Consider the following 26,843-nt stretch of genomic DNA (forward strand, 5'->3'; position numbering starts at 1 on the left):
TGTTGCTTATGTGCTTCCTCCTATTTCTGAGGATTTAGTTGAAAATCTGCCTCAAAACATTCCCCTCCAAAAGAGGATTTTCTCATGAGTTTTATTCTTCTTCCAGCAGGGGGAGAGCTTGTTTTCCTGTTCTTGCTGTGGGCCTCTGCTGACAACGGGGTGGAGTTGGTTGTTGGTGGGATGCAGACTTTCAAGACAACTCCCTCTGCTTCTGACTTTTACATTTCACACACTCACACTCCACACATCAACACTGGACCCGACATCTCTGACAAGCTGTAAATGCACCGCTCTTGGAGATGTCGCTAATAGTCTTCACTTTAACCACTCTGGGTGAGTTGAAGTTTTTATTTGTTTTTGTACATATGTGCTGCTGAGAGTTTACTTAAAGGAATCTCATCTCTTGTAGTAGCCAAAGTGTTCACTCTACAGCAACAACACAAGTAATCAAAGCCATATGCAGGCTATTATTCACTGTTTTCCCAACACAGTAATTGTTGTGTTTCACCAAATGTTAAAGAGCTAAATAAACCTTTTTATATGCCTGTATCCCCACAGCGGTATGAATTCATGTGATTCTTATTTATAGAAACTAAGGCAACCCTGTCTTGCTTCTAGATTACATAAAATAAGATGGCATGTGGTCTGTTTGCTATGACGATTTAGTCATCTAATTGACAGCGGTTCTCCTCTGTGTAGTGCTGTTGTCTCCTGTCAGGCCTCAGCAGCCAGAGTTTGGAGATATGTGCACAGAGGGCAGCTGCTACCCCGCCACAGGTGACCTGCTGATCGGACGGGCGCACAAAATCACCGCCTCCTCCACTTGCGGCCTGCATCAGCCAGAGCAGTTCTGCATCGTCGGACACCTGGAGGTAAGAAATGAGCTGCAGCTGCTGGAAACTTGGAATACAAACTACTGTATTTTCGTTTGCGGTAGAGCAGCTCCCCTTGGTATCAGCAGGGTGAAATGTGGGAGTTTTCCAAAACAGCAGATAAGTTGAAACTTTGAGGGCTGAAGTGCAGTGTGAAAATCCTGGTATCACTCTTGGACAGGTCCAGTTTGTTTGAGACTGATGTGCCTTGGAATTAGAGTGTGCTATTAAAAAACTACAGTCATCTGAAAAAGAAAGCGCAACATCTTTTCATTCCTCTGTTTTATTTACAGAGACATAACAGAAATAATCTGGTTCCTATCAGTTTTTAAAATGAGATAATCCAACATTAGATGGACAACAACACATGACATTTTATGCTGTATGACTATTTCATCCATCCCACAATTCATCAGCTTGTAGAACCACTTTAAGCAGCAATAACATGAAGTAATCATTTTCTGGATCATGTTACCAGTCTCTCACGTCACTGAGGAGGATTTTTCTTTACAATTTTGCCTCAATTCATTGAGGATTGCAGCATCTGTTTATGCACAGCTCTCTTCAGGTCCCACCACAGCATTTTAATCAGGTTGACTTTGATTGGACCATTGCAACACCTTGATCCTTTTTTTGTTCTTCAGATTTTCTGCAGTGATTGGAATCATTGTTCTGTCTCGTGACCCAATTTCAGCAAGCTTTAGCTGTCAGACAGGTGGCCTCACATTTGACTTTGAGTCAATGGTCAACTCAATAACTGCAAGGTGCCCAGGTCCTGTGGCTGCAGAACAAGCCCATTTCATCAGCCCTCCAACCACCAGTCTTGAAAGTTTTTATGTGGTGTTGTGCATTATACAATCATCTCCGCTTTGTTCTCTTCTGTTCAAAGGACATTGTTCCAGAAGTCTTGTGGCTTGTTCTGATACAACTTTGCAAATCTAAGTCGGGCTGCCATGTTCATTTTGGAGAAAGTCTTTCTCCTAGAAATTCTTCCAAACAAGCCATCCTTGTTCAGTCTTTTTCTAATTGCAGTGTCATGATCTTTAACATATAACATGCTAACTGAGGCCTGTAGAGTCTGAGATGTTGCTCTTGGAGCATTGCACGGTCTGACTTTTGGGTGAACTTCCTTGGATGTCCACTACTGGAAAGATTGTCAGCTGTCATGAATGTTATCCACTTGTGAATAATCTTTTTTTTACTGTAAAATTATAGACTCCATGTAGTTTGGAAATAGCATAATTTCCCAGATTGATCTCTAAGGACACTGCTGATGTATTTCCTGCTTGGCATTGTGTTAACAAACCCCTTTTGAGTTAGGTTTTGCTAAGAAATTATGATATAAAAAAACCTTAAAACTAAAAGCGGGAGTGCTTTCTTTTTTACATGAATGTCTGTGAGACTTAGTTGTGAAAAAAATGCTCATATTTATCTGTATTGAAGATCATTTTAAGAGACCTTAGGAGTGCTTTTTAAGGGCTCCAAGAAACTGCAGCATGCATGAGGGTCATTTTAAAGCGTGAGAAAGACTTCCAGATGCCCGCTGGTTTGTTGTTGCCTGCAGACTATATTTCCCCAGTGGGATGATACAGTTTCTCAAAATAATCACCAAGAAAATAGATAAAATCTTCACTGCAGTTTTATGTGATGTGTCTTTTTTATTGTGGGAATTGCTTTAAATTGGCCAGAACAACAGATAGCCCGCTGCTAATTGGGATTGCTTCCAAAGTAAATCATTAGACACAAGAGAAGTTGCACCCGAAGATGTAAACATAACATTTACACACAAGAATTCACGCATTAGAGATTAACAATCCATATCTTTTGCAATAGTACAGCAATAAACCAACCTTTTGGAGTACACAACCCAAAGTCTCACTATATATAATGCATATTGCACTTTCTGGTGGCAGAAACTAACATTTACTTAAGTGCAAATCTGAGGAAATTCTAATTAAGTACTTCCATTTCATAAAACTCTACAGTTATCTACACCACACTGAACTGAGTAGTTCCCTAATTTAAGGACTATGCGACTAAACAAATGAATTTGTTGAGTAGCTGGTCTTAACTTGAAGGCGAAATGCCTCTGTAGTTGGTAGAAAGTGGATCGATTCTCTGTACAGAGCAGAATTCATGAATTCATGAAAATGTAGCAGCACTGCTGGTCTAGAAGGTGGTATTTTTATGACCGTGACCTATCGCTCATGAATGCGTGTAAGAGGCACGGGTCAGTTAATGTCAACGACTGAATGAATAAAACTTCACTAAACACACGCGAGACCAGCAACAGCTTGATTTCAACGCTGTTTCTGTGGTTACAGTAGAAATAGAGGAAAAAACTTTTTAGATGACAATGTTTCTGTATGTGTGTGGGAGCGCCCACATGTACCGCGTCTGCTTGTTGTCTTGTCAAGAGGGAGTTCAGACATTCCCGTCCACAATAAATGCACTGTCTGCCGCACAATCCCTGCCCTGTGTGGATAGGAACCGGGGGCGAGGTTGGGGATATTCTCCTCTTATCAACTCTCCTTCGGCATTTTCTTGTCTGTGAATGGTGTTTTTATGAAGTCACAGTCAGACTGTGAGGGCTCTCAGAGGATGAGCACAGCCCTCGAGTATGAGCTACAGATTAGGGAGGACAGGAAGTTGGACTCACCAAGTCACAGACATTTTTTCACCACCAAACACGGTTAAGTGGAGCCACTTATCCGAACTCTCCTCACATTTCAACACAGACATATTTGGCCCAGCACTTGGGGAAATTGTGAAACCTGTCTTGTTTGTTCATGCTCTCCAATATTGTCATAGTTAAGAGTGTGTTAAACTTAGTTTTGCTTGCATGCCAAACCATCTGTTTAGCTAGTAAATGCATTAATATTTATGTTGTGTGACGAAATATTTTCAGCTTGTCGGCCAGTTCAAGTTCAAATACCACTTATCACATGAAAACCTCAAACGGACACCCATCAAATTTCAAATCGATGGCTGCAGGAATATAATCCATCTAAGCCAGAGCAGCGTGCACAAAGTAACTTAAACAGATGGCTTTAGGAGTAACACAGGTATTAATTCATTGAAAGAGATGTGAAAATAGGTATGTGCAGAATGTCTTTCCATTTAAAATGAATTTAGCATTTGAACACATCACACCAGTTTTAAAATCTTTACACCGGCTTCCAGATTAAACTGTCACCAAATGTAGACATTTTTAAATCCAGGTTAAAAACATTTCTTTTCTCATGTGTCTATGCAGGAAATCTGCACGATATCTTTTAACTTATCTAGACTGTTGCTTGTTTTAATTAATTTAAATTCTTTCTATTTTCTTTCTCATCATGTATTTCCAACATTCTTGTGCCCAAATATGAAACTGACTTAATCTATTAATTGATGACCAGACACAGAAGTTCATCCTTCTTTTTAACAAATCTAACTACTTTATAACTTCAACTTCTACTGTTTACCCATGAAAGGGTGTCAAAGAAAACTGATGGCTGAATGTTTCATACCAGAGTTGTAATCATCTACATTGTGGTTTATAGAGACATCATTTTGAAATGAAAAATAGTTTCAGGTTGAAGACTGAAGTCTTATACTTCTGCGTGGCATACCAGCAACACAAACTGACGCTTGAATACTTTCTGTCAATCAGGAGGAGAAGAAATGTTTTGTGTGCGACTCCAGGCAGATGTACGACGAGTACAGCAACCCCATGAGCCACACCATTGAGAACGTGGTCACCACCTTCGCCCCCAACCGTCTCAAGACCTGGTGGCAGTCTGAAAATGGTAAGAAATCACACCTGAGAAACAGGCGTTTGTCTTGAATTAGAGACAGAAAGATGGGTACTTGAATGCTGGTTTAAAGCAGAACAACGTGTGAGCACCCACTGAGGCTGTTCTCATGGGAACTGAGCTCAATAATGACTAGACAGAAGATCACAGAGCCTGGTTTAGGGGGATGGGTTTGCAGGTGTGCTAAGGAGAACAGGTGTGCACGTAGGAAACAGATGCACATCATCACTTGAGCACTCAAATCACTGTAAAGTTTAAAAAAGGAAGTATGTAATGAGCCAGTGGGGCTTTAAGAGCTCCATGGTAAGAATGACAGTTTGAAGTTATTATCTCCTTAGAAGAAGAGGAAATTCACTTTGAAGCAGGGATTTAAACAAGTAATCCCTCCTACACAGGAGGCCTATAAAAAGCTGTTTCTATGGTTTAATGGGAATTTATATTTGCTGCAGTTGATTCAAGACACAGTCTGGGAAGTGACAAAATCATTAATTCCACTTTCATGTGAGCATGTCTAATTTAGCATTTCATTCTTGAGAATCTCTCTCTGATTAAAACGTTTATGGCTGAATTCTACCAATATTAACCATAGCTTATCATAGCATAGCGCAAGTAGAGTCAGAGTAAAACTGGGAACTGCAGCTAGAAAAAAATCTCATACAGTTTAAATAAACATTAATCAACTGATTAATGCAAACTGCAGTCACATGCTGAACTTGTTTAAACATACAAAACCTGTTTTGTTTGGGTTGTTCTGAAAAATTAACTATTCCAAATAAACTAGGAAACCCATTAGATATGACACTCTGCGAAGCGAAAACGATGTTTCCTCAGCATAATTAAAATTACATTACTCCAGGTTCCCATGAAGACGAAAAAATTCCAACTGTCTTTACTCCCACATTTATTCCACACATGCACACTCTGTTCCTGCAGAGTGGTGGGAATCTATCAGAGGTGTGAGTCATAGTGGAGAAGCAGCCAGCAATGCAGATGGCTCTTGAAGCAGCAGGAAGCAGCAGATGCACAATGGGCTCACTTGGGATTTCCTGAATTCCCTTGAAACAGTTCTCCATTTCCATCTTGGCTTCTGAGCAGCTTAGCTCTTACTTATCTGAATGTTAAAGGCCTTAATAGTGGCTACTTAGACATCATTAACCAGGAGAAATTTGTTGTTACTAAGATCAACACCTTATAACTACTAAGTTGGATTGCTATTTGGCCCTTAAAAAGAATGGGAAATGCAGGCATGTCCAGAATTCTGAATATATGGATTCATTTGACAATGAATGAATTTGTGCAATAAAACAAACAATCCTGTCTGCAAGGCGGTTCTTGGGCTTTATCAATTTATGAACAGGCTACTCTGGAAAGAATGTTCTTCTTATGTTTCAAAGACAGTATAAGTACTAATACTAGTCCCTAATGAAAATGTTATACATTATTCAGCATCTTAAAACTGCTCTTTGGTGCTCTGTGTAAGTGGTAAGTTTCTTTCTTCGTTTGCGGAGCAACAAGGGGTCAAACTTAGTTGCAGCCATGGTCTGCGTTTGCTACTCACAAGACTTCTCATGCTGCATAGCTCAGGCGATACAATCCAGAACCAGAGACTATACTGGTACGTATCCAGATGTGGAACAAGCTGTTGGCTGTATAAATGGATTCTGAAAATGCTGACCGACTGTTTGGATATGTGACAAAGTCAGTCTGGGCAGTGTCAACATTTTAAATTCCCACATATGGAAAGTCATGAATTGTTAATTTCCTGTTTCTCCTGCAGGTGTGGAGAATGTGACCATTAAGCTGGACCTGGAGGCTGAGTTTCATTTCACACACCTTATCATGACCTTCAAGGTGCCTGTTTTTCCTCACACACAACCTCACCAACGCACGTGTGTTTATGATATATCACACAAATATTTCCACATCCATGGAATGGAGATAAACATCCAGCTGTGACAGCTGTGTCAGAGGACTGTAGAAAATCATTTTGGTCCTCTGAAAGTGGTAGGAAGAGGAGGAGGGAGGATGAGTTTTTGGGCTGTGCAGTAAAATCTTATCTATCATCGCTGTCATGTTAACCCCCCCCCAACCCCCAATGGTGGCCAGCTGGAGTCATGCTTCCAATCAACACTGTGGCTCTGCATCATAGTCAAAACACACTCAAGGGCATACATGCCGTCCCATCCTGTTTTTTGGCTGCATGGAAGGAAAGACCAACAGCAGCATCCTTACAGAAATGCCTGGAGTTATAGACCATTTCTGCAACTGTTAAGTCAAATATCATACTGAATATAGAAAATTTGCACACATAACGTGAATGTTTTTTTCAATTTGAAATATATATTTGATGCAATACCCAATCAAAGTAAAAAATGAGAACTGGAGGGTTAGTGCGAGCAGCCTTTAACAGCAATATCTTTAACTTTTTAAAGTTTTTCTTTTTCTGTACTTTTCAAAAAAAAAATTGCCATACCATAATATAAACTTAATTACAGTACTATTTTCAGATTGACTACCAGCACACTGATCAGGAATCTAAACTTGCATTGTGTGGAGCATTTGACTAAGTATTTCATGATCAAGGTTATTGTTTTTTTTTAATAAGTATCTAGTGGGCCCAGAAATGTCACTTAAAGACACTTGGCTAAACTCATCTTTTATTAAGTCAATTTTTATAGCCAGCAAAGAGACCTTTATTGCTTTTTTGGGGGGGTTATTTTTACCCCTTTTCATTATGCTTATTCTTTGAGATTGTCTTTTGAAGACAATCCTCATATTTTCTTGACAAACCCTTGTATTGTGCCTCTATTAAGGATAAACATCTTATCATAGTAGCCATCTTCCTTTAATCCCCATCCTTCTAATGATGAATGCTAAAAAACCCATAGAAGCTAATTAAGGGTCTGACACTTTAGTCAAATTAGAATCTGTTAGAATCTTTTGAGTTGCCAAAACCTGTTTAAAGAGGAATACTCTGATTTCAAATAAACTGGAGCAGCGGTGTCTTAAGATTATTCACATTCAAAGCAATTTTTATTAAAAAAAAATTCAAGGAGATGTAGCTTTGTTGAAAGAAAAACAATAAAACAAGTAATGAGATGAATTACTTCAGTTTAACCTTTTTCTTTTTCTTTTTTTTTTTGCCCACAGACATTTCGTCCAGCTGCCATGATGATCGAGCGTTCAATGGATTTTGGGAAAACATGGGAAGTTTATCGTTATTTCGCCTACGACTGTCAGTCATCCTTCCCTGGCGTTTCTACAGGACCCATGAGAAAAGTGGATGATATCATCTGTGACTCCCGCTACTCAGACATCGAACCATCCACAGAGGGAGAGGTAAGTTTGTCTGCACTAAAAATAATATAAAATATTTTTTATGTATACATTCATGCATTAGGTCTTTGGTTTGGACTTTCTTTTTACTTTTTTAGGTGATATTCCGTGTCCTGGACCCTGCCTATGAGATTGAGGACCCCTACAGCTTGAGGATACAAAGTAAGCTGTTTTTTTAAATTGGTATTAAAAAGCTAATTTTAGGCAACTTTTAAACCATTATTGTTGTGCTGTTGGGTTTGCATGCTGTTATACTGAACCTTTTTCAATTTCAAATGAAAGAACTTTTGAAAAAAGATAATGATGAGGATTTCAGTTGATGCATAACTAAATGATTTGATGAATAATTTGACGTTTTTTTTCTCCTGATGAGGGTCAAATAATTTATCGATACATAATAAAATCAAAGAAAGGTTGGAAAAAATAAAGTTAATTATGTGATACGGGAGGATTTTTTTCTTGCACAACCTGAATTTGAACATGCACACCCTAAAAAACAGACATTGAATCACACTGTTAACAACTTTGATGTCAAAATGTTAGAAATAAGACCAAATAAACATAAAATAGAGTATAATTTTATCATGCACTCTGTTTACCTGAAAATAAATATTACATCTCTTCTTGTTGATTAACAGATGAGTAATAAGATCAAAAGAGCAGCTGTTAATTAAAATCTACTCACTGAAAGGGATTCAGATGATATTCTGTCTTGATAAAGTACATAAAAATATTTCCAGGAAACATAACAGAACTCAACATATTTCAGTTAAGAAAGGCAGTAGCTGACTAACACTAAACAGACACGTTTGATATAGCCTCATGTCACACTAAAGCCCCGTGTGTGTCTTTAAAGGGCAGAGATTATCCCCACAAAATGTCACTGAAAAATGATTCTGAGTGAAATGTAGTTGTTGGTTGGTCCGGCTTCCTGTAGCAGAGCTGCAGGAGTCAGAGGTCAGAAAGGAAGAGCGCTGCAAAGAATTTCACATGCGGAAGCGACTCAGACTTTGTATGCTCGCCTCCATCCAGGCAGAAACTCATACTGTCTCTTCCTCTGTAGCACACGCTTTGTGTTAAGTATGTGGTGAACAATAATAGAATTATTTTGTCGTAAAACTTTCAGATGAGAATGTAATTTTACTCCTCTATCACACAAATAAATGACCAAAATGCAAAGAATTCAAGGCCTACCACAATAGTTTTATAAAAAGCTAAGGTTTTAAAGATTAATGATTCACATATAGACAAATATTTGTGAAAATTCATGTGAAAATCGCCACTTCAAAACGCCCCTTGTTGAAAGTGTGGTGTATTGGGGATGGTTGCCTTCAAACAGCCTGTGTGCAGATGATGCAGGATGAACTCTGCAGACACAGACTTGGTCGAACACAGAAACCTTTATTGTCAACCAGGTCCGTATCAGAATTACAGAATGATGCATCAAGATTCCCCAAAATCTCTGACTTAGGTGCAGTCTTTTTTAAGTAGAATCTGCCTGTTCTTGTGACCTTGAAGATGTTGCATATTCTCATCACCCAGCACAAAGCTCTGACATGGTGTGTGCGTAATTTTGAGCCTATCCTTGGACAAACTTACTGGGGACTATCAAAATGTCCTGATTTATACCCATAACTCCCTTACACAGATGGCAATTAACAGATTTCTTATCATTTTCCCAAGGCAACTTTGCACAGGTGGTAAACATCAGACACTACAAAAGTACTGAACGGAAACTTCCCAGCAGGTGTTTCTATCAATTTTCTGTCTTGGTTTTGCGCAGAAATGCTGAAAATCACCAACCTCAGAGTGAAGTTCATCAAGCTCCACACACTGGGCGACAACCTGCTCGATTCCCGTGAAGAGGTGACGGAGAAGTACTACTACGCCCTCTTTGACATGATCGTCCGTGGAAACTGCTTCTGCTACGGACACGCCTCAGAGTGCGCTCCGATCAATGGGAATCCAACAGGAGCTGAGGGCATGGTATATCACAACCAAACTCTTTTGGGGGGGACTAACACAACTGAAATATAAAGGCTGTCTTAAATGTTTTTGAGTCTTTCATCAAATACAATTAGAATTAAGGAGAGAATTGCACTTCAGAGTCCATTTAGGAGCTCGTCTGAAGCTTTTGATCATATCATGTGACCTTCATTTCCTCATTTGGACTAGTTAATGAACAAAAAGTTTAAATATTAATTTCAGTTTTTGGAGCTAGCTATACAGTTCTTAACACCTTACACCTAAATGTTGCTGTTCAATTGTAAAATAAGACGAGATAGCTGTGGAGCTTTGCAGATCTGTATATGACAGGTACATCGCTATTTATTTCTGTGTACAGGTTCACGGTCGCTGTGTGTGCAATCACAACACTGAGGGGCTGAACTGTGAACGTTGTCGGGACTTTTACCATGATTTGCCTTGGAGACCTGCTGAGGGACGAAACTCCCACTCCTGCAAGAGTACGAACTGTTGTTGGTTTTGCTTTGGGCTTGAGCTTGAGCTGATTTACCAAAATGTCCAAATATTCTATCTATAATATATTATAATGTCATAGTTTACAAGATGCTTCACAGACAAACTAGTTGAACTGTTTCTGTTTGTGAAGAACATCTACAGTATCTGAGCCTGTGATATGAGGATTTGCTCCTGACATATCTCAGTAAAATGAGTATTTCTGATTACTGGACTGCCATTTGACACTTTACATAATGAATTACCTAAATAAGAGGTAGATTATATATAGATTAGGTACTGAAAATTATATTTACAGCATGGATTAAATCAAGATAATAAGTAAAGACTCAAGAGTAAAAGTACAAACGCATGGTTTATGTGTACAATTCTTAAAGCTAAACCAGGAAAAGAGCATCACTACATCCCTCTTTGCCTTCTTCCACAGAGTGCGAGTGTAACCAGCACTCCACGTCTTGCCACTTTGACCTCGCTGTGTACATGACGACTGGCAACACGAGCGGAGGCGTGTGCGACGACTGCCAAGACAACACTATGGGCCGACAGTGCGAGCAGTGTGCGCCTTTCTTCTACCAGAACCCCGAGAGACTCCTGAGAGACCCCAACATCTGCGAACGTATGTCACCCTCACACAACCTCTGGCCACTGAACACCCACTCTGCTTATGAACTGTGTCGTTGCTGTCACCCTCCAGGACACGTTTCTTCCTCACAAACTTAGACTCACACCATCTGGACCTGTTCTCGCCAACTGTGTCGAAGGCTTTGTAGTGAAGAGGCTGAAAGCAGTTGTTGCAGCATGATTGTAATTACCTACAAAGTACCGGGTACAAATGGAAATAGTGCTGTAAAATGAAATTCAGCCACCTCCTCTTTTATCTTCCCCTCTGTTTTATCCTTCACAAATAACAGACTGCTGGTGCAGCTCTTTGCTCTGTATTATCTTATCTATTCTCACTCCCAAACAACTTACTGAAACATGATGTTATCATGTCTAAGATATGGCTAATTTACATTTATTTTCTAGAAACTTGATTACTAGATTATTTGTTGGTGTCGTTCAACATTTGTCGTCTCCTTTGTTACAAAGAAAGGTTATAAAAGGTCTTCAGCACATTAGCATGATTTCACTTTAACTATTCACAATCCCTTCCTTTTTATCTATTCACCATGAGGCCTAAAATGTTTTTTATACAAGAGAAATAATCTACTTTTAATACACATTAATGCTCGTGGTTGATCCTTTTCCATTTTCAGCACCTTCTTGATTTCAAAGGAAGGAACTCTTTCAGTTTCAGCTTCTCTGCGAGCAACAGACGTGTGAAAAACGGAATTTCCATAGAGTTTCCACTTAAAAGTCTGTTTATAAGTGCAGTAAAAAGCAGAATAAAGCCACCCGTAGCTCCAAAGAAAACTGCACAGACTGCAAGAAAATAATCAGGGCTGTGAGGGTGGAAAGACAATTTCTCTAGCTCGATGAAGGTTGACCCTCTGGTACTCTAACCAGATGGATACCATGTCTGTTCATTGTGAAAACATTAATTCACTAACTTTTTTGCAGGCGATGTTATTTATCCAACTTTCATTAATTGAAATAGAATATTCCACTTTTTTATAATCTGAAATATTTCTTGAATACTAAGTAAATCTCCCAAAATATTGATATAGTTTCAGATTCTTTAGGAAAGCGCACTGTTACATGCATGTGTTGACATAAATCTCCTTCTTATCATCTTTCATGTTTTCACAGCTTGTAACTGTGATCCGGCCGGGTCTCTGCAGGGCGGACTGTGTGACCCGCGGACTGATGTGGCTGCCGGCCTGATCTCTGGTCAGTGTCGGTGTAAAGCCAGCGTGGAGGGAGAGCGTTGTGACCACTGCAGGCAGGGACACTACGGATTGGGAGAAGGACCAGACGGCTGCCTGCGTAAGTCACGCCCGGGGCCTCAATGTTCAACTCAGTGTTCAGCTTTCAAACTGAAAGAGGGAGTAGTTGCAAAATCTGCAAAGCATGTACACTAAGAAATATCCATGTGTATAAAACTGTGCACATGCCTGATCTTGTGCGCCTTTCGTAAATCCCAGTGAAAGTGAAATTGAGCCAGTAACCCCGTCTTGGTTCTTGGTTAAAATCATCCAGTCAGGTTGATGATACACCACAAGCCCGTCCAAGTTAAGAGGAGTTATGAGAAAAGTAGGCAAGAGGACCATCGGAGGGTTCCCAGATTCTCCGTGGCATTTTTTTACCCATCTTTGTATCATATCCTAACAATGTTGTATAGCAGTTGCTTTTGACAGTGGGTTTCCTCTGAGGACAGAAGGATCTGTGCACTTCCCGTCATTCATATATCTGCATCTCAGTGACTGTACAGCCTCTGGCATAATATATCTCAAGTAACATGAACATGAAAGATGTCCAGTTTGTGGTGAAATGAGATGGCATGTCAGCTGTTGGAAATCATATTCAGTAGGTTTTCCGTGGGCTCAATAAGAGAAGTTATTGATATTAAGAACTAATTATATTCTTTCAGTCCTAGTAACTGTAATATGGAAAAGATGATAGAAGGTGGGTTTGAAATTTTGATGTTAAATTAAATCCATAACTCTGACTTTTTATAGACCTATCACAGGGAACATTGAAAATACATCTAAATTGTATTTTCTGGTATTTATTGATTAATTTCCCTCTTTGAAATAAAAGCAGTTTGCCGAAAAAACAGTTTATCAGAACACAAACACTCAAAGTGTAGATGTACATTAAAAAAGCAGTTTTGTAGAGATGCAGCTGATTTGTGTTGCTTCTTTGTTTCATTGTGTGTCTTGGCAGCTTGTACCTGCAACCCACAGGGAACACTGCCAGGAGGAAACCCCTGCGATTCAGTGACAGGAAGATGCTTCTGCAAACGGCGCGTTGATGGACACAACTGTGATCAGTGTCTGGTATAACTCCAAACACAGCTGTCAGACTTGGTGTGGATACTTATTCCTCTGTGTGTGAGTCACATTTGTCTGTTTTCTTTCCTTTCCCAAACAGCCGCAGTACTGGGGTCTGTCGAATGACATGGACGGCTGCAGACCATGTGAATGCGACCAGGGCGGGGCTGTCGACAACAAGTAGGTGAAATCTCAGGATACATTTATTATCTGTCAATTTAAAAGCGTGGCCATAGTTACCATTTTCCCACCTGCCATTTCTCTCCGTAGCTGTGACCCTCACTCAGGACAGTGCGTGTGCAGGGAGCACATGTCTGGACAACGCTGTGATAAGGTCGAATCCGGCTTCTACTTCATCGCTCTGGATCACTACACTTATGAAGCTGAGGAGGCCAAGCATGGACCTGTGAGGGTTTATTTTTCCGATTCATTTATTGTTGCTTTCCCACAAAGATATAAATGCTGCAGCATTGTGGTTGTGTTTCTGTCCATCAGGGTGTGACAGTGGTACAAAGGCCTTATCCCCTGGACCGAAGCCCCACGTGGACTGGGATGGGCTTTGTTCATGTCCCAGAGGGAGCGTATTTAGAGTTCCATGTCAACAACATCCCAGAGTCCATGGACTATGACGTCCTTATACGTTATGAGCCACAGGTGACATACAGATTATTTTTTTGCAATTTTTCATTATTTTTGCATGAGACTTGCTGACACCTGACCTAATGAGCACCGGCTGCTATTTCAGTGGCTCATAAATAAATGCTGGAAGCTCTGGATCACTTTTTTATACACAGTCTGAGTCTAAACCAAATTTACCTGAATTTAAAGATGATACAAATAAGGATAAATTCCCTACATTAAAAGAAAAAAACTCACAGATGGTGACGGAATGACTGCACTCCAGATTTCAACCCATTTTGCCCCAAAAACAAGTAGTTGTCTCTTTAGTTTGATAAACTGAACATAGAATGGAAAATTCTCAAAAGCAAAAGAAAGGAATACTTGTTCAAGATCAGAGCAGTTTAATTCATTTTCCATATTTCCTTTAACTTGGTCAGAGTTGCTGGAGCCTGTTCCAGCTGTTATAGTGCCATAGAGGTGGACCGAAGACAGGTTGCCAGTCTGTTACAGGGACAAATGGATAAACCACCACAATAAATTGAGAAGCAAAATTAACCTAACATGTCTGTCAGTGGACTGTGAGAGGCTGCCGGAGTATCTGGACAAAACCCATGCAGACACAAGAAGAATTTGCAAATGTAGAAATATTCAAACCAGGAACTTTCTCGTTGAGATAAATACCACATCTCCAGATCAAAGCATTAATCAATTGTGCTTGTTGCTCTTTGTGTGAAAACACAGGTCCTCCACAAGTATAAAAATTGTGGTGGATTTTTTGATAAAAGCACAAGGGATCCGATAAGCAATTTAAAGAAGTTGTTTTGAAGGTACCGCCTTAAAGAGCAAAGAAAGCGGGGAACGTTTTAACTAAGAAATCATTACAATTGTAATTTTTGTGTGGTTTGAATCGACTAAATGAAACGTCACCTATTTTAAAAAATACATTTGCCTGAAAAAATCAACATTTGAATTGAACAAATTCCATATTTTGTGTTGGATAAATGAAAACAGAAGCATGAATGAGTCAATCGAGGTTAGCTGGCCGACGCTTCCTCAAATATGTGCAACGTGCAGACAGACGACTCATTAAGGGAAAACAAATACTCATTATATTTGTGGATCTCATTCAACAGAGTTAAATGGTCCAGCAGATTAACAGCGCATTGATGCCTTTGTATGTTGACAGCTACCACAGCAGTGGGAGCAGGTGAACATGCGAGTGGAGCGCCCCGTTTTCAACCCTCCAAACTACTACGCCCACTGCAGCAACACCGTCCATGGTGGAGACGAGCAGTCCATCTCTCTTCCGCCTGGATCTAGGTAAGATTGAGATTTCAATGCGGTTTGTCTCCCTGACAACGCACTCACCACACGCCCTGAGCCTCTGTTGTGTTTTAGGCATGTGCTGCTGGTGAGGCCGGTGTGTTTCGAGAAAGGATTAAACTACACAATCCGTGTCACTCTGCCGCTGTACTCGTCAGTCAGCCACATCCAGAATCCATACACACTCATCGACTCGGTATGCTTATATTTACATTTAGGGTTTCCTCCCCAAAGTTTTCACACATAAGGCCTGTTACTTTGCCTTTACAAACTCTTCTGTTATGGTTTCCAGTACCCTTGTGACCTTACAATCTCTTTATAGTTGGTGCTGATGCCCAGAGTTAGAGAGCTGGACATGTTTGATGGGACAGAGGGTGAAGGAGCATGGGATACCTTCCAGCGCTATCGATGCCTGGAGAGCAGCCAGAGTGTCGTCAAAAGCCCCATGACCGACATCTGTAACCACTACATCTTCAGCGTCTCTGCTCTGCTGCACAAAGGAGCCATGGGTTCGTAGTTAGGAGTCTGTCCTTACAGATATTTTCTCATTATCTTATTAAGTTAAAACAGGTACTTTCAATCATTTTACATTCAGTGATGAAGTCTGATTTTGTTTTTCATTGAAAAAAACCAGAAATATAGAGTTGTTTTTGTGTTTTTTGGTGTTGATTTGCATCTCCGTGATGTTATTTTGTGTCTCCGATGTCGAACTGCTTTTCTTTTAGGTTCTTTTGTGTCTTTAAAGATCATTTAGTGTCTCTTGAGTCTCTTGAGTGTCTCTTGCGTCTCCTTATTACTGTTTTGTTATGTCTCTTGAAGGTAATTGTGCACATCTTTGGTGGTGCATGAAGCTATTTCTCTTAAAATTACTTTGTATCAGAATTTAAACCAGATATTTACTTTTCCTGTGGTACAAAAAAAGTATATGAAACCTAGATACATGTTTAGACAATCATTCAGTAATATTATTAGAAATATGAGGTGGTAAGAATAATGAGCATCTCACTCCAGTCATAAGGAGGTTTAAAAGAAAACGCTTTTAATGTCTGTTTAAGAGGCTGTTTAAGTCTTCATGTTTTTCTATCATCTCCCAGCATGCCAGTGTGACCCTCAGGGTTCGCTTAGCGCCATGTGTGATCCGAGCGGAGGTCAGTGTCAGTGTCGACCCAACGTTGTCGGCAGGAACTGCGACCATTGTGCTCCAGCTACCTTCCTGTTTAGCCCTGCCGGCTGCAGACGTGAGTGTGTGAAAGGGCTGCACGATGTAATGTCAACTCGTTAAAATGTTTTTCTGCATTAATCCTAATTTCACCCCCAGCTTGTGACTGTGATCCTCTGGGCTCCGTCAGCCTCTTCTGCCATGAAGCAACCGGCCAGTGTGAGTGTGTCCCAGGAGCAATAGGTCGCCAGTGTTCCCACTGCCAGCCAGGTTTCTGGGGCTTCCCTCAGTGCCGACCATGCCACTGCAACGGCCACAGCGAGTACTGCCACCCTCAGAGTGGAGAGTGTCAGGGCTGCAGAGACTTCACCACTGGACATCACTGTGAGAGGTACAATGTGGTGATGATGGAGGGCAAAGACGACTCAATTTGAATCCAGTTAAGATTGACAGTATTGAAGATTTAGTGTTTGTTGACTCATAGCAGCACATAAAATGTTTTCCAGGCATGATCTTGTGCAGTAAAAAGTAGAATTATGTGAACACACACTGGAATTACTGTTTGGGCCGACTTTCCTCAGCACCACTACTTCCCAGACATGCACCACTAGTGACTGGCATTGAGAAACTTACTTACTTACTTTTGACTTACTCTTCCTTCCAGCAGGCTCTACAGCGAATCTAAATGGATTCCAGTCAAAGAATCAATGGTTGTTCTTTTCTGTTTCTTCCAGGTGTCTGAATGGTTACCATGGTGACCCAGAACTGGGTTCAGGGGGCCACTGTCGCCCTTGTATGTGTCCAGACGGGCCACGCAGTGGTCGGCAGTTTGCAGACAGCTGTTACCTTCTGGCCAACACCAACCAGCTGGTGTGTGTGTGTAGCCACGGCTACAAAGGTGTGTAAACACACACATGACATTTGACAGATTGGATTCTGTGCAACCAGCTCAGAAGTGCAGCTTCTGTCATTATGCCTTCATCTCACACCCACGTCACATGTTGCAAACCCAAACAACCCTTCTGTCCTCTGTAATTAGCCTGGTGGTCTCTGTCTTCAGATTTATGAAGAAACGATTCTGCGTTGTCATATCAGTTTGTTTATCCCGTGTTTTCATACCTCATCCAGGTGCCAGGTGTGATCAATGTGCCCCAGGTTACTATGGAAACCCCCTGGTTCCTGGAGGGCGCTGCATGGCCTGCCAGTGTAACAACAACATCGACATGCACGACCCGGGGTCCTGCGACGTTCGCACAGGTGCCTGTCTCAGATGCCTGTACCACACCCAAGGCCACACGTGTCAGCACTGCAAACTGGGTTACTACGGCGATGCTGCCACACAGAGCTGCAGAAGTGAGTATGACTGTATACATGAACACAGTCGAGTCCATTTAATCATTATGACAAAAGTTTTCTCTGAAAAGGACAAATCTAACACTATAGAGCTGTATTTCATGATTATGATCTGCTCTCCTGTGTGCAGAGTGTATGTGTTCCTCGGTGGGAGCAGTACCTCAGGCCTGCTCGTCCCCTGATGACTGTCAGTGTGATCAGCGTAGTGGTCAGTGTCCCTGCCAGCCCAATGTGGTCGGTCAGAACTGCGACCGCTGCGCCCCTGACACTTGGAACATCTCAAGCGGGATGGGCTGCCAGCGCTGCGACTGTGACCGCGTCCACTCTTTTGGGTCCTCTTGCAATGAGGTGAGGCAAACGCACTGAGAACCAAAGCAATAATCTTTACATTTTATTTTCTCGTCACATATTGTCAACCCTAAGACACATAAGAGCCGTGAGAATTTTATCTTTCACCTGAATCAAAAGACAATACTGATACAAAATCAGAGAAATGCTGAAAACTGACTCCAAATAAAATCCAAAAGCGGACCTCAGTTTCCCTTTAACATTTCCAGCATTAGCATCACAGCAGCTGCCTCAGGTCGCTCTCCCTGATGTAGAGCTGAAGCTTGTCTTTCAATGAGCAGTTGTTGCCAGAATTTTCCATCGCAAGAAAAACTGAGAGCGAAGTAGCAAGGCCACATCCATCCCTCCTAATCACAAAGGAGTAAAATGCTTTTGATGTGTAGTCTCCAGCTGTTTGGGAATGGCTTAGTTTTCTGTTTTCCTCCCGCTCTGTTTTACTGAAACACACAAGCGTGCATGTAAAGAACTGAATAAAGGACTTCCACTCACACACAAACATTTGGGTTTCTGTGTTTACTGGCGGCACTCCATGAGAGGAAGGAAGTCTCAGAATACACTGTGGAATAACTGAACACAGATTTTTCCAAGTAAAGCGAGTGCGACCAAACTACAAAGCCCCATTGTGTCTAAATGTGAAATAAAAGCTTTGAAGCGTGCTGAAAATGTCTTGTAGCTAAACAATGAGGGCCTGATTATATTTTGCAGCGCTGACCTATTGTGTGTTGTTACTTTTGATGTAGGTCACAGGACAGTGTGTGTGCAAACCGGGTTTTGGTGGCAGGACCTGTCGGGAGTGCAAAGAACTTTTCTGGGGGGATCCAGAGGTCAAGTGCCATGGTAGGACTTCACCCATCACAAGCATTCATCACACAACACAGCACCTGTATTACTCTGACAGAATGAATACAATAAGTAGTGATAAGCTTAAGTTAAGTTGTAATCAGTGTTATGAAATTGATGCTTTTTAAAATCTTTTACTTTTTTAATTTTGTGGTTATTGTTAGCCACTGAAATAATGGACAACAATGGGATTTCACTGTTGCCCAATAATCTCATTAATAGCTCTTTCATCTCATAGCAGCTTGCAAAAAAAGTCAAGAAAATGAGACACAGGGAAATAAGTGAGTAGCTGGCACACATAGTGGATATTCTGATAGCTAAGAGTCAGAAGTGCCCTTTTGGAGTTAATGGACCCCTAAAACAGAGTGAATGTTTTATCCATCAAGTGAACAGAAACACAAAGTTTATACAATGCAAAAAGCTCATATCATGCTTATTATCCTTTGAAAAATGGATGGGTTTTATGCAAAAAAAATGTGGTCAAACAACAGCTCTCACAGGGCTTTGCTTGTACTCATGAAATCAGGTGTTCCTGTACAAAATCTGTTAAATTACATGTAAATAGGGTGAAAAGAAAGTAACAAAGCACTGCTACTTACACTGTACTTCTTACCACCAAACAAGAAAGAGCTGTGTTGTCATAGAGGAACTATTTAAAGATTTCTGTTGATTGATGCATTAAGTCAATTCGCTGCTGTGCAGCACCACATCAAGTCAAACTGTCTCAGTTGTTGTTAACCAGTTAACCAATCACAGCAGATGGTATTTTTTAGAGGAGAGTCTTAAAGAGACAGGAGCTCAAACTGAGCATTTCAGACGGTCACTAAAACAACGTAAAGTTCAAGAATCTAGTTTAAAAAATTAAAGCATGTGCATCTCTTCGAAAACACTGCAAAGTAACATTATTAACAATTCATATTGATATGAAGAAATATAAATTGAGATAATTGGCAGCTGGTTTCTGCTGCCCCGAGGTGGCCTTAAAATGACAATGTAACCATAATGAGATTCAGAAAAAGTCACTGTTTTCCCACTAAATGCTTTGCTAAGCCTGGACTGAAGCCACCTTACTTTACCTAAATGTCCGTATCAATACTTTACAATGGCACTATCATTTCCCTTTTGTGTTTCCTTTTAAAATCTGATTGTATTGTTCATTCCTCTCTAAGTATTTGAAGTTTGCATGGGATGTGAGTGCCCTGAATCATTCTGCTTGGTCATTTTTCTTTGGCTTTCTGTTCTTTTTTGTGTGTTTATTCTTGTTATAACATATAAGAAAATGTACCTGAGGCGATTTTCAAGTCGTTTCCACGGTCTGCCAAACAAGCTGCTGAAGAGTCCATCTGGTGACACAAGCGTGTCACAGTAGCTGGTTCACCTTCAGAAAGTGAACACCAGCAGGAAAGAGAAAAAGACGATTAAAGGGGTAAGAGAGAGGACGGGGGTGGGAATGACCCCTCATACCCCCCCTTATGAGAACCAGATGTTCTCTAAAACTCCCAGGCAATCAACTTTAGTTATGGACCAACTCTCAGAGGACCAAGGACTCCTAAATTATCCCAGCTGCATTTCCTCATGGCCTCTAAAGCTGGTTAGCCAGCTGTTTGTTACTTCCTATCCACACAGATGATGTACCATTGCAGCTGTGTTCATGGGAACACTGAGGCCACCTCAGTGAGAAATGGGAGAGATATGCTGTACGTTATTAGTACGGGTATCTCAGAAATGTGGAGTTTGTCTATAGGGACAGATTGAGATGTCAGAGGTTAAAGTGCTTGTCTTGTCGGCATCTTTGTGAGTGTGACAAGTTTTTGTCTTCTCAGCTGCCAGCCAAAAAACATCTAATGTGCCTCATTGTTACATTTGACAGAAACAAAACTTTAGTTCAGAGTTTTTAGAAATCACATAAATAAAGGAAGCAGCACTGCTGAAAACCCTGCATTCCTTCTCTCTGATTGATGATCCTCCTTCTTTCTTCAAGGCGGTGGTAAGGAAGCCTTGTTGTTTGTCTTTCATGCAGTGACTCAGACTTGAGGGACAGCAGGACCTTCAGGGGGACGGGCTTTGAAAAAATGCTTATTTCCTTGAGGAAACGTGAAAACTTGGAAATTATTACACTCCTCGCACACTTTCACATTAGAGAAAACAAAAGTTAAAGCTGTGCTATTTTTATGAATCTCAAGTCAACAGAAACAAGGTAAATCTGTGATATAAAAAGCAGAACTTTAAGGAAACATCCCAATAGCACTGCAAAATGCAAACATTTTGATATTAAGTTACATCAAATGAATGTGAAATATAAAAGAAGCTTATTGTGTTGGTTCTTGCTGCTCAGCTAAGTTGTTTTAGAAGACAAGTTTAATGATTTCCTAATGTATTCCGACTCTTTCTGCATTCCCAGCATGTGACTGTGACCCCCGGGGAATCTCCAGCGAGCAGTGTCATCGTGCCACGGGGCACTGCACCTGTGTGGAGGGTGTGTCAGGCCCAAAGTGTGACAAGTGTGCCAGAGGATACCAGGGAGAGTTCCCCGCCTGTGAACCCTGCCACCAGTGCTTTGCCGTCTGGGACATGGTGGTTGGCGAACTGCTTAATCAAACTCGACGTCTGGATACCCAAGTGAAGGAGTTAATTACCAGCAGGGTGACAGCGCCGTACAAAGAAGTGATCAGCAGCCTGGAGAGAAACGCCAATGCTGTCAGAGACATAGTGGAGAACAAAACTGCAGCTGTGAAACTGGAGAAGATCGAAGATCTCAGGCATCAGATCATGTACGTATACGAATAAATAGAGGCCATCCGAGGATGATCGATGGCAACTTTTTCATTACGGTCTTATTGTGTTCTCAGTGGTTTGTTATCCTACCTTAATGGAAAGATGAATACGACTGGGGAGGCTTTGAACCTTCTCCATGACGACACTAACACCACGGAAGCAAACCTAGATGCACTGATGGATGAGGCCAAAAAGCTGGAGCAAAACGTCCAGGAGCTGAGACGGCAGGTGCACAATGCCAAGAACGCCAACATCCACGGTGAGAACCGTGGAGGAGAGACGGTGTCTTTAAACTATTACCTTCCAGGGAAATAAGCTCTTCGCTTGAACCAAAAGCTTCCAGTTTTATTGAAGTTTGGTTAGCATATGAGCATATGAGGGTTTCTATTTTATCATTAGTCAGGTTTACGCATACACCATCAAACACGTGTGTATTGAATATAAATGGCTTAGAGTTAGTTCTGTTCAGTTCTTAACATTTCATATTGTAATGGGGTGTATGGTGAAATGAAAATGAAAATAATGGTAAAATTCTCAGATTTCCTTAAATTATTAATCCGGTTCCCCCAATTTACTGTTTACAGGTGCCCTGAGCACCATTTCTTCTGCACACATGCAGTCTAGAACTGCAGAGCTCCGCGCCAATGTCTCTGCCAGCGATCCTGGCAACACAGTAGAGCAGTCAGCTACACTACGGAGAGCCACAGAGGACAAACTGAGCAGCTACCAGAAGGAATTTGACCGAAAGCACCAGAGAAACACACAGAAGCTGGACAAACTGTCCAAAGAGCTGGATAAATTTGACCTGTCTCCACTCAGTGAGAAGGTGAGAAACACTGAAGGACTAAATGTTCCTCCAAAACACAAAGGATATTTTTGACACTTGAATACTCTTTTTTTATTATTATCTTGATGGAGACATGTGGAGGTGCACCTGAAGGTGAAGACTGCTCCCCCTGCGGTGGTTTAGGCTGTGTCGGGGACGATGGACGGTCTCATTGTGGAGGAGAGGGGTGTGGGGGCCTCGTCACAACCTCTCAAACTGCTCTCAAATCAGCCAAGAACCTGGACCAGGAGATCCAAGCAGCTATGCAGGAGGTGGACAAACTCTCCAGAATGGTAAAGTGAACACTGTCATTTTTAGAATTAGAATGAAACAACTCCAGGTAGATGTGAACTAATTGCAGGACTCGTTTGTGCTCAGGTGTGGGAAGCCAACGTCCGTGCAAACGAGGCCAAGGCGAATGCTATGGAGGTGCTGACCAAATCGAACCACAGCAAAGAGAGAGTGGAGCAGAGCAATGATCAGCTTCGCAACCTCATCAAAGAGATACGAGACCTCCTCACCAGTGAGTGAGCCACAAACTCTGGCACTGTAGAGTTATTCTTTTGCTTCACTATCAGTTCTAGTTTTATTGCAGGTCACAAATCACTTTACTATAATGTATGACAGCTGGATATGATATAATCTACATTTCGTCTTTGATAATACAGATGATAAGGCTGATGTGTCCGTGATTGAGGCGGTGGCCAACGAGGTGTTAGCTCTGGAGATGCCGACCTCCACGGCAAAGTTGCAGGAGCTGACGAAGGAAATCAGGGAGAAGGTCACCACTCTGACCAGTGTGGAGACAATCCTCAGTCAGAGCGCTGAGGACGTCCAGGCTGCCGAGTCTCTGCTGAGACAGGCCAAGGCGGCCAGGTAATACACACACGCTACATGATATAGAAATAAAGTATGCTCTCATTTCTCTTCTTTTTTTTTTTTTTAAAGTTCAGTATATTGACATACAGAGAGTTAACTTTGTGCTTAACTCTCTGTGCTTCAGCGAGGAAGCATCAAACCTGAAAGAGACTGCAGACAAAGTGAAGGTGGCCCTGGATGAGACAGAGCGTGCTCAGCGCATCGCCATGGACGCCATTCAGCTGGCCAAGAACAACACGAGAGGGACCCTGGACCTGCTGAACTCCGTGAGTGAACCTCAGAGACGACTTGTAGTGCTTAAAATGACCAGCACATCTTAGTCATGTCTGTGATGTTTTCAGCACCTAGTTATTGAGGTATTCCTAACATTTTCTCTGTAAAATGTCTGTAAGCTTTTTTCCATTTTTGTCTTGGGGTGCATGTCAGGTGGAGACGGAGACAGCTGAGTCGGAGCTGAAGCTCAGTAACACCACAGGACGTCTGGTGCAGCTGGAGAGGGAAGTCGGCCTGCTGAGGCAGAACAACCTGGTGATGAACCAGCAGGTGGAAAAGGCTGAGCGGCTAACCAATCAAGCCAAACGGAATGCAGAGGAGGCGCAGCAGGTCAAACACACACACCGGTTACGGAAATTTAGACGCTTTCTCCACTTCTGCTGTTACCTTTGTGCTTTTGTGTGCGTGCAGGAGTTCGAGGAGGAGTTGAAAGATAAATTAGACGTGGTGGAGGAGCAGGTGGAAGATAAAGGAGAGTCAGTGCTACGGGCGAGGAAGAGAGCAGAGCAACTGCAGCAGGAAGCCAAAGAGCTGCTCGAGCAGAGCAGCAGCAAGCTGGAGAGACTCGGAGGTGACCACTTTCTTCCATGTTGCCTTTTTTTTCCCACTGCTTTACAATACATCTACTTTTCAAAGTCACTCTGCGCACCGCAAGGTCCCAAAAACTAAATAAAGCAACACTTTAACAATCAGGAATTGTAATATACTTCTGAGTGCACATTTGACTCGCTTTGGAAGACCCCAGAAACTGACTGGGTTCCAGTAAAAGGTTAAACCAGTTAATGACAACTTATTCTGTGTTTTGCACACACAAACATGTTCATGGATAGAGCCACTACTGTGGTTTTGACCTGATTTTGTAAAACACAAATGGATAGAAATGCTAACGAACCGCATACCACTGCATTTATAGCCTATTTTTATCTAGTCGTGATGGATTTTGAGTTCAGGTTACTCTAATTCGGTTTCTCTTTTCTGAAAGTTTATTGCAGGCCACAGTGTGTCATGTGGACCTAATAAACAGGGGAAGAAAATCATGTTTGCAGATCCGTCTACAACACACTGCTCTAATTACTCAGATTTATTTTCCCTGTTGCATCCCATGTGCTGCGGTCACGATAACCGCTGGAGGACTCCAGATTGCACAAACAAGCTGCAGAAACAGCTCAACTACATTTTCCTCTGCTTCGGTGGCATGTTTAATCTCCATCTAGTCTGTTTGTTGTTTTCATTTGTTTTGTCACATTGATCATTTCCTGCTGCGTGTCTGCTGGTCTGCCAGATGCATGCTTGAGCACTGTGAAGCGATCAGAATTTTACTCCATGTCCTCGGCCATCTTCAAACCTCAGAGCAACACAGTCCACTGTTTAAGAGCTACGATCAAATTTATCTCCTCGATTTCTTTCATGGTCGTTTTTCATCTGGGACTGTTCACGATCGTAATTCATATGCAACTTAACACGCAGCTCTGTTTCTGTTGCCTGATTCATACAATGTAGGAAACCCTGTCTGTTACAAACATCCTAAATCCTAAACAAAATATAGGTGTGACAGGGACTGATAAAATTAAAACTAATGTTGAGTTCAAATGTCAAATGCATGATTACATAAATAGAATGAAACCCAAACTCTGACTGACCTGACCACAGAACAGTTTACCTCTGGCTAAGTCCATTTTAAATGACTGGATAGTGTAGTGGTATGATTGCCACCTTCCATGTGGGAGACCTGAGTTCAAATCTCTGGCATGGAAGGTATTGCCTCCTTAGGCAAGACCCCCTAACCCTACATGCCTACCTGTAAGTCGCTTTGGATAAAAGCGTCTGCTAAATGCATAAACATAAATGAGCTTTGGTGGAGAAAAGCTGGCAGCGTTTCTGGATCATGGTCGCATATGGCTTCTTCTTAACCTTTAATTTTACATTGGCGAACATTATTCCGACATCGATCCATGCAGATTTTCCGTGCAGATTTGTGCAGTTTACTGAATCTCTGCACATTTTTTCTTTTACTTCTGAGAGACTCTCTAAGGTGCTTTTTTTTTTTTGTAATACCCAGTCTTGTTACAATGCACATTAGGTGTTGCCAATTAACTTATTTAGTTGAAACATGTTTCTCCAGCTTATTTTTCAGTACCACTTACTTTTGTCTCACTTAAAAATAACAGTAAACAACATTAAAATCCCTAAAGTCACACAGCATTGATCAAAGCATCCTCAGTACACGTCCACAAAAAAAATAAAAAACTCTTACTCAGCAGAATAACTTCATGTTTTCACAGAGTTGGAGAGCTCCTACGAGGTCAATCAGCGCATCCTGGAGAGCAAAGCTGCAGAGCTGGCTACGCTGGAGCGAAACGCCCGCCGCGTCCTGGACGAGATCAGCCAAAAAGTGACACTCTACAGCAATTGTGTGTGATGAAACCTTCACGTGCTGGGACTTTAGAGCTTTTAAAGCGTCTGAACATAGTGCTCCCAGATCACTGCTCCCGAAAACAAAATACTGTAATATATTTCACAATGTGCTAAAAAAAAGGTTGAAACTACCTTTAAAGCTGCCAGAGACCATTAAAGTATTGAAGTGAGACATTCCAAAGGAAACCACAAGAAGTCAATATGACCTCTGAACCAAGAATGTGTGGAAAATCTAGAACAATTTAGCTGTATATGTTACCTCTGTTTAACTATGACTGAGTATATGTGATAGAAGTAATTAAAATACCATATGTACCCAAAAGACTTCCACTATAAAAGAAATCAAGTCTTTTCTGTTTACTTTTGTTGGTTGGAAACGCTCTTTCAAGCTGTCTGTAATCAGTTACACACGAGCAACAAAGAAAGAACTGAATAATTGTAATAGGGATTGAATATAGTAGGCTATAATCAGATTTATTTTTTTTTATCCCGTATTTTAATAATATTTCTTTTGTTTTCATCGTACGTTCACCTGGGTGCTTTGTGCTACCTGAAAGCTTTTTGTGTTGATTTTCGCCTCTCGTGACTAAAAAAAAAGAAATAAAAACATCATAC

The 26,843-nt window shown here is 41.3% G+C and overlaps 1 protein-coding gene across 1 annotated transcript; it reads left to right on the plus strand.

The window, feature by feature from the left end:
• Positions 1 to 244: 244 nt before the first annotated feature.
• Positions 245 to 26,765, plus strand: lamb1b (laminin, beta 1b). The gene is made up of 33 exons (XM_072377210.1): positions 245 to 333; positions 700 to 872; positions 4,528 to 4,663; positions 6,447 to 6,520; positions 7,820 to 8,008; positions 8,104 to 8,167; positions 9,789 to 9,991; positions 10,350 to 10,470; positions 10,911 to 11,099; positions 12,233 to 12,409; positions 13,310 to 13,422; positions 13,517 to 13,596; positions 13,687 to 13,822; positions 13,912 to 14,070; positions 15,224 to 15,357; positions 15,436 to 15,556; positions 15,683 to 15,869; positions 16,455 to 16,598; positions 16,679 to 16,910; positions 17,254 to 17,417; positions 17,648 to 17,872; positions 18,003 to 18,220; positions 18,961 to 19,057; positions 21,462 to 21,831; positions 21,910 to 22,094; positions 22,420 to 22,661; positions 22,754 to 22,954; positions 23,040 to 23,184; positions 23,330 to 23,537; positions 23,665 to 23,806; positions 23,967 to 24,143; positions 24,225 to 24,384; positions 26,096 to 26,765. Exons 1-33 carry the CDS (start codon positions 300 to 302, stop codon positions 26,230 to 26,232), a joined length of 5,337 nt encoding a protein of 1,778 aa, XP_072233311.1. The 5' UTR covers positions 245 to 299; the 3' UTR covers positions 26,233 to 26,765.
• Positions 26,766 to 26,843: the final 78 nt, after the last annotated feature.

The sequence above is a fragment of the Leuresthes tenuis genome, unplaced genomic scaffold (genome assembly GCF_036924035.1).
Source record: "Leuresthes tenuis unplaced genomic scaffold, fLeuTen1.0.hap1 SCAF_23, whole genome shotgun sequence".
NCBI classification, from domain to species: domain Eukaryota; kingdom Metazoa; phylum Chordata; class Actinopteri; order Atheriniformes; family Atherinopsidae; genus Leuresthes; species Leuresthes tenuis.

Bases quoted from the DNA above. Each gene is read 5' to 3' on its own strand.
- lamb1b (XM_072377210.1), top strand. From the start codon at position 300: ATGTCGCTAATAGTCTTCACTTTAACCACTCTGG. The intron at 15,870-16,454 runs GTTCGTAGTTAG...ATCATCTCCCAG, and splicing joins GCTGCACAAAGGAGCCATGG to CATGCCAGTGTGACCCTCAG. The intron at 23,807-23,966 runs GTGAGTGAACCT...GGTGCATGTCAG, and splicing joins CCCTGGACCTGCTGAACTCC to GTGGAGACGGAGACAGCTGA.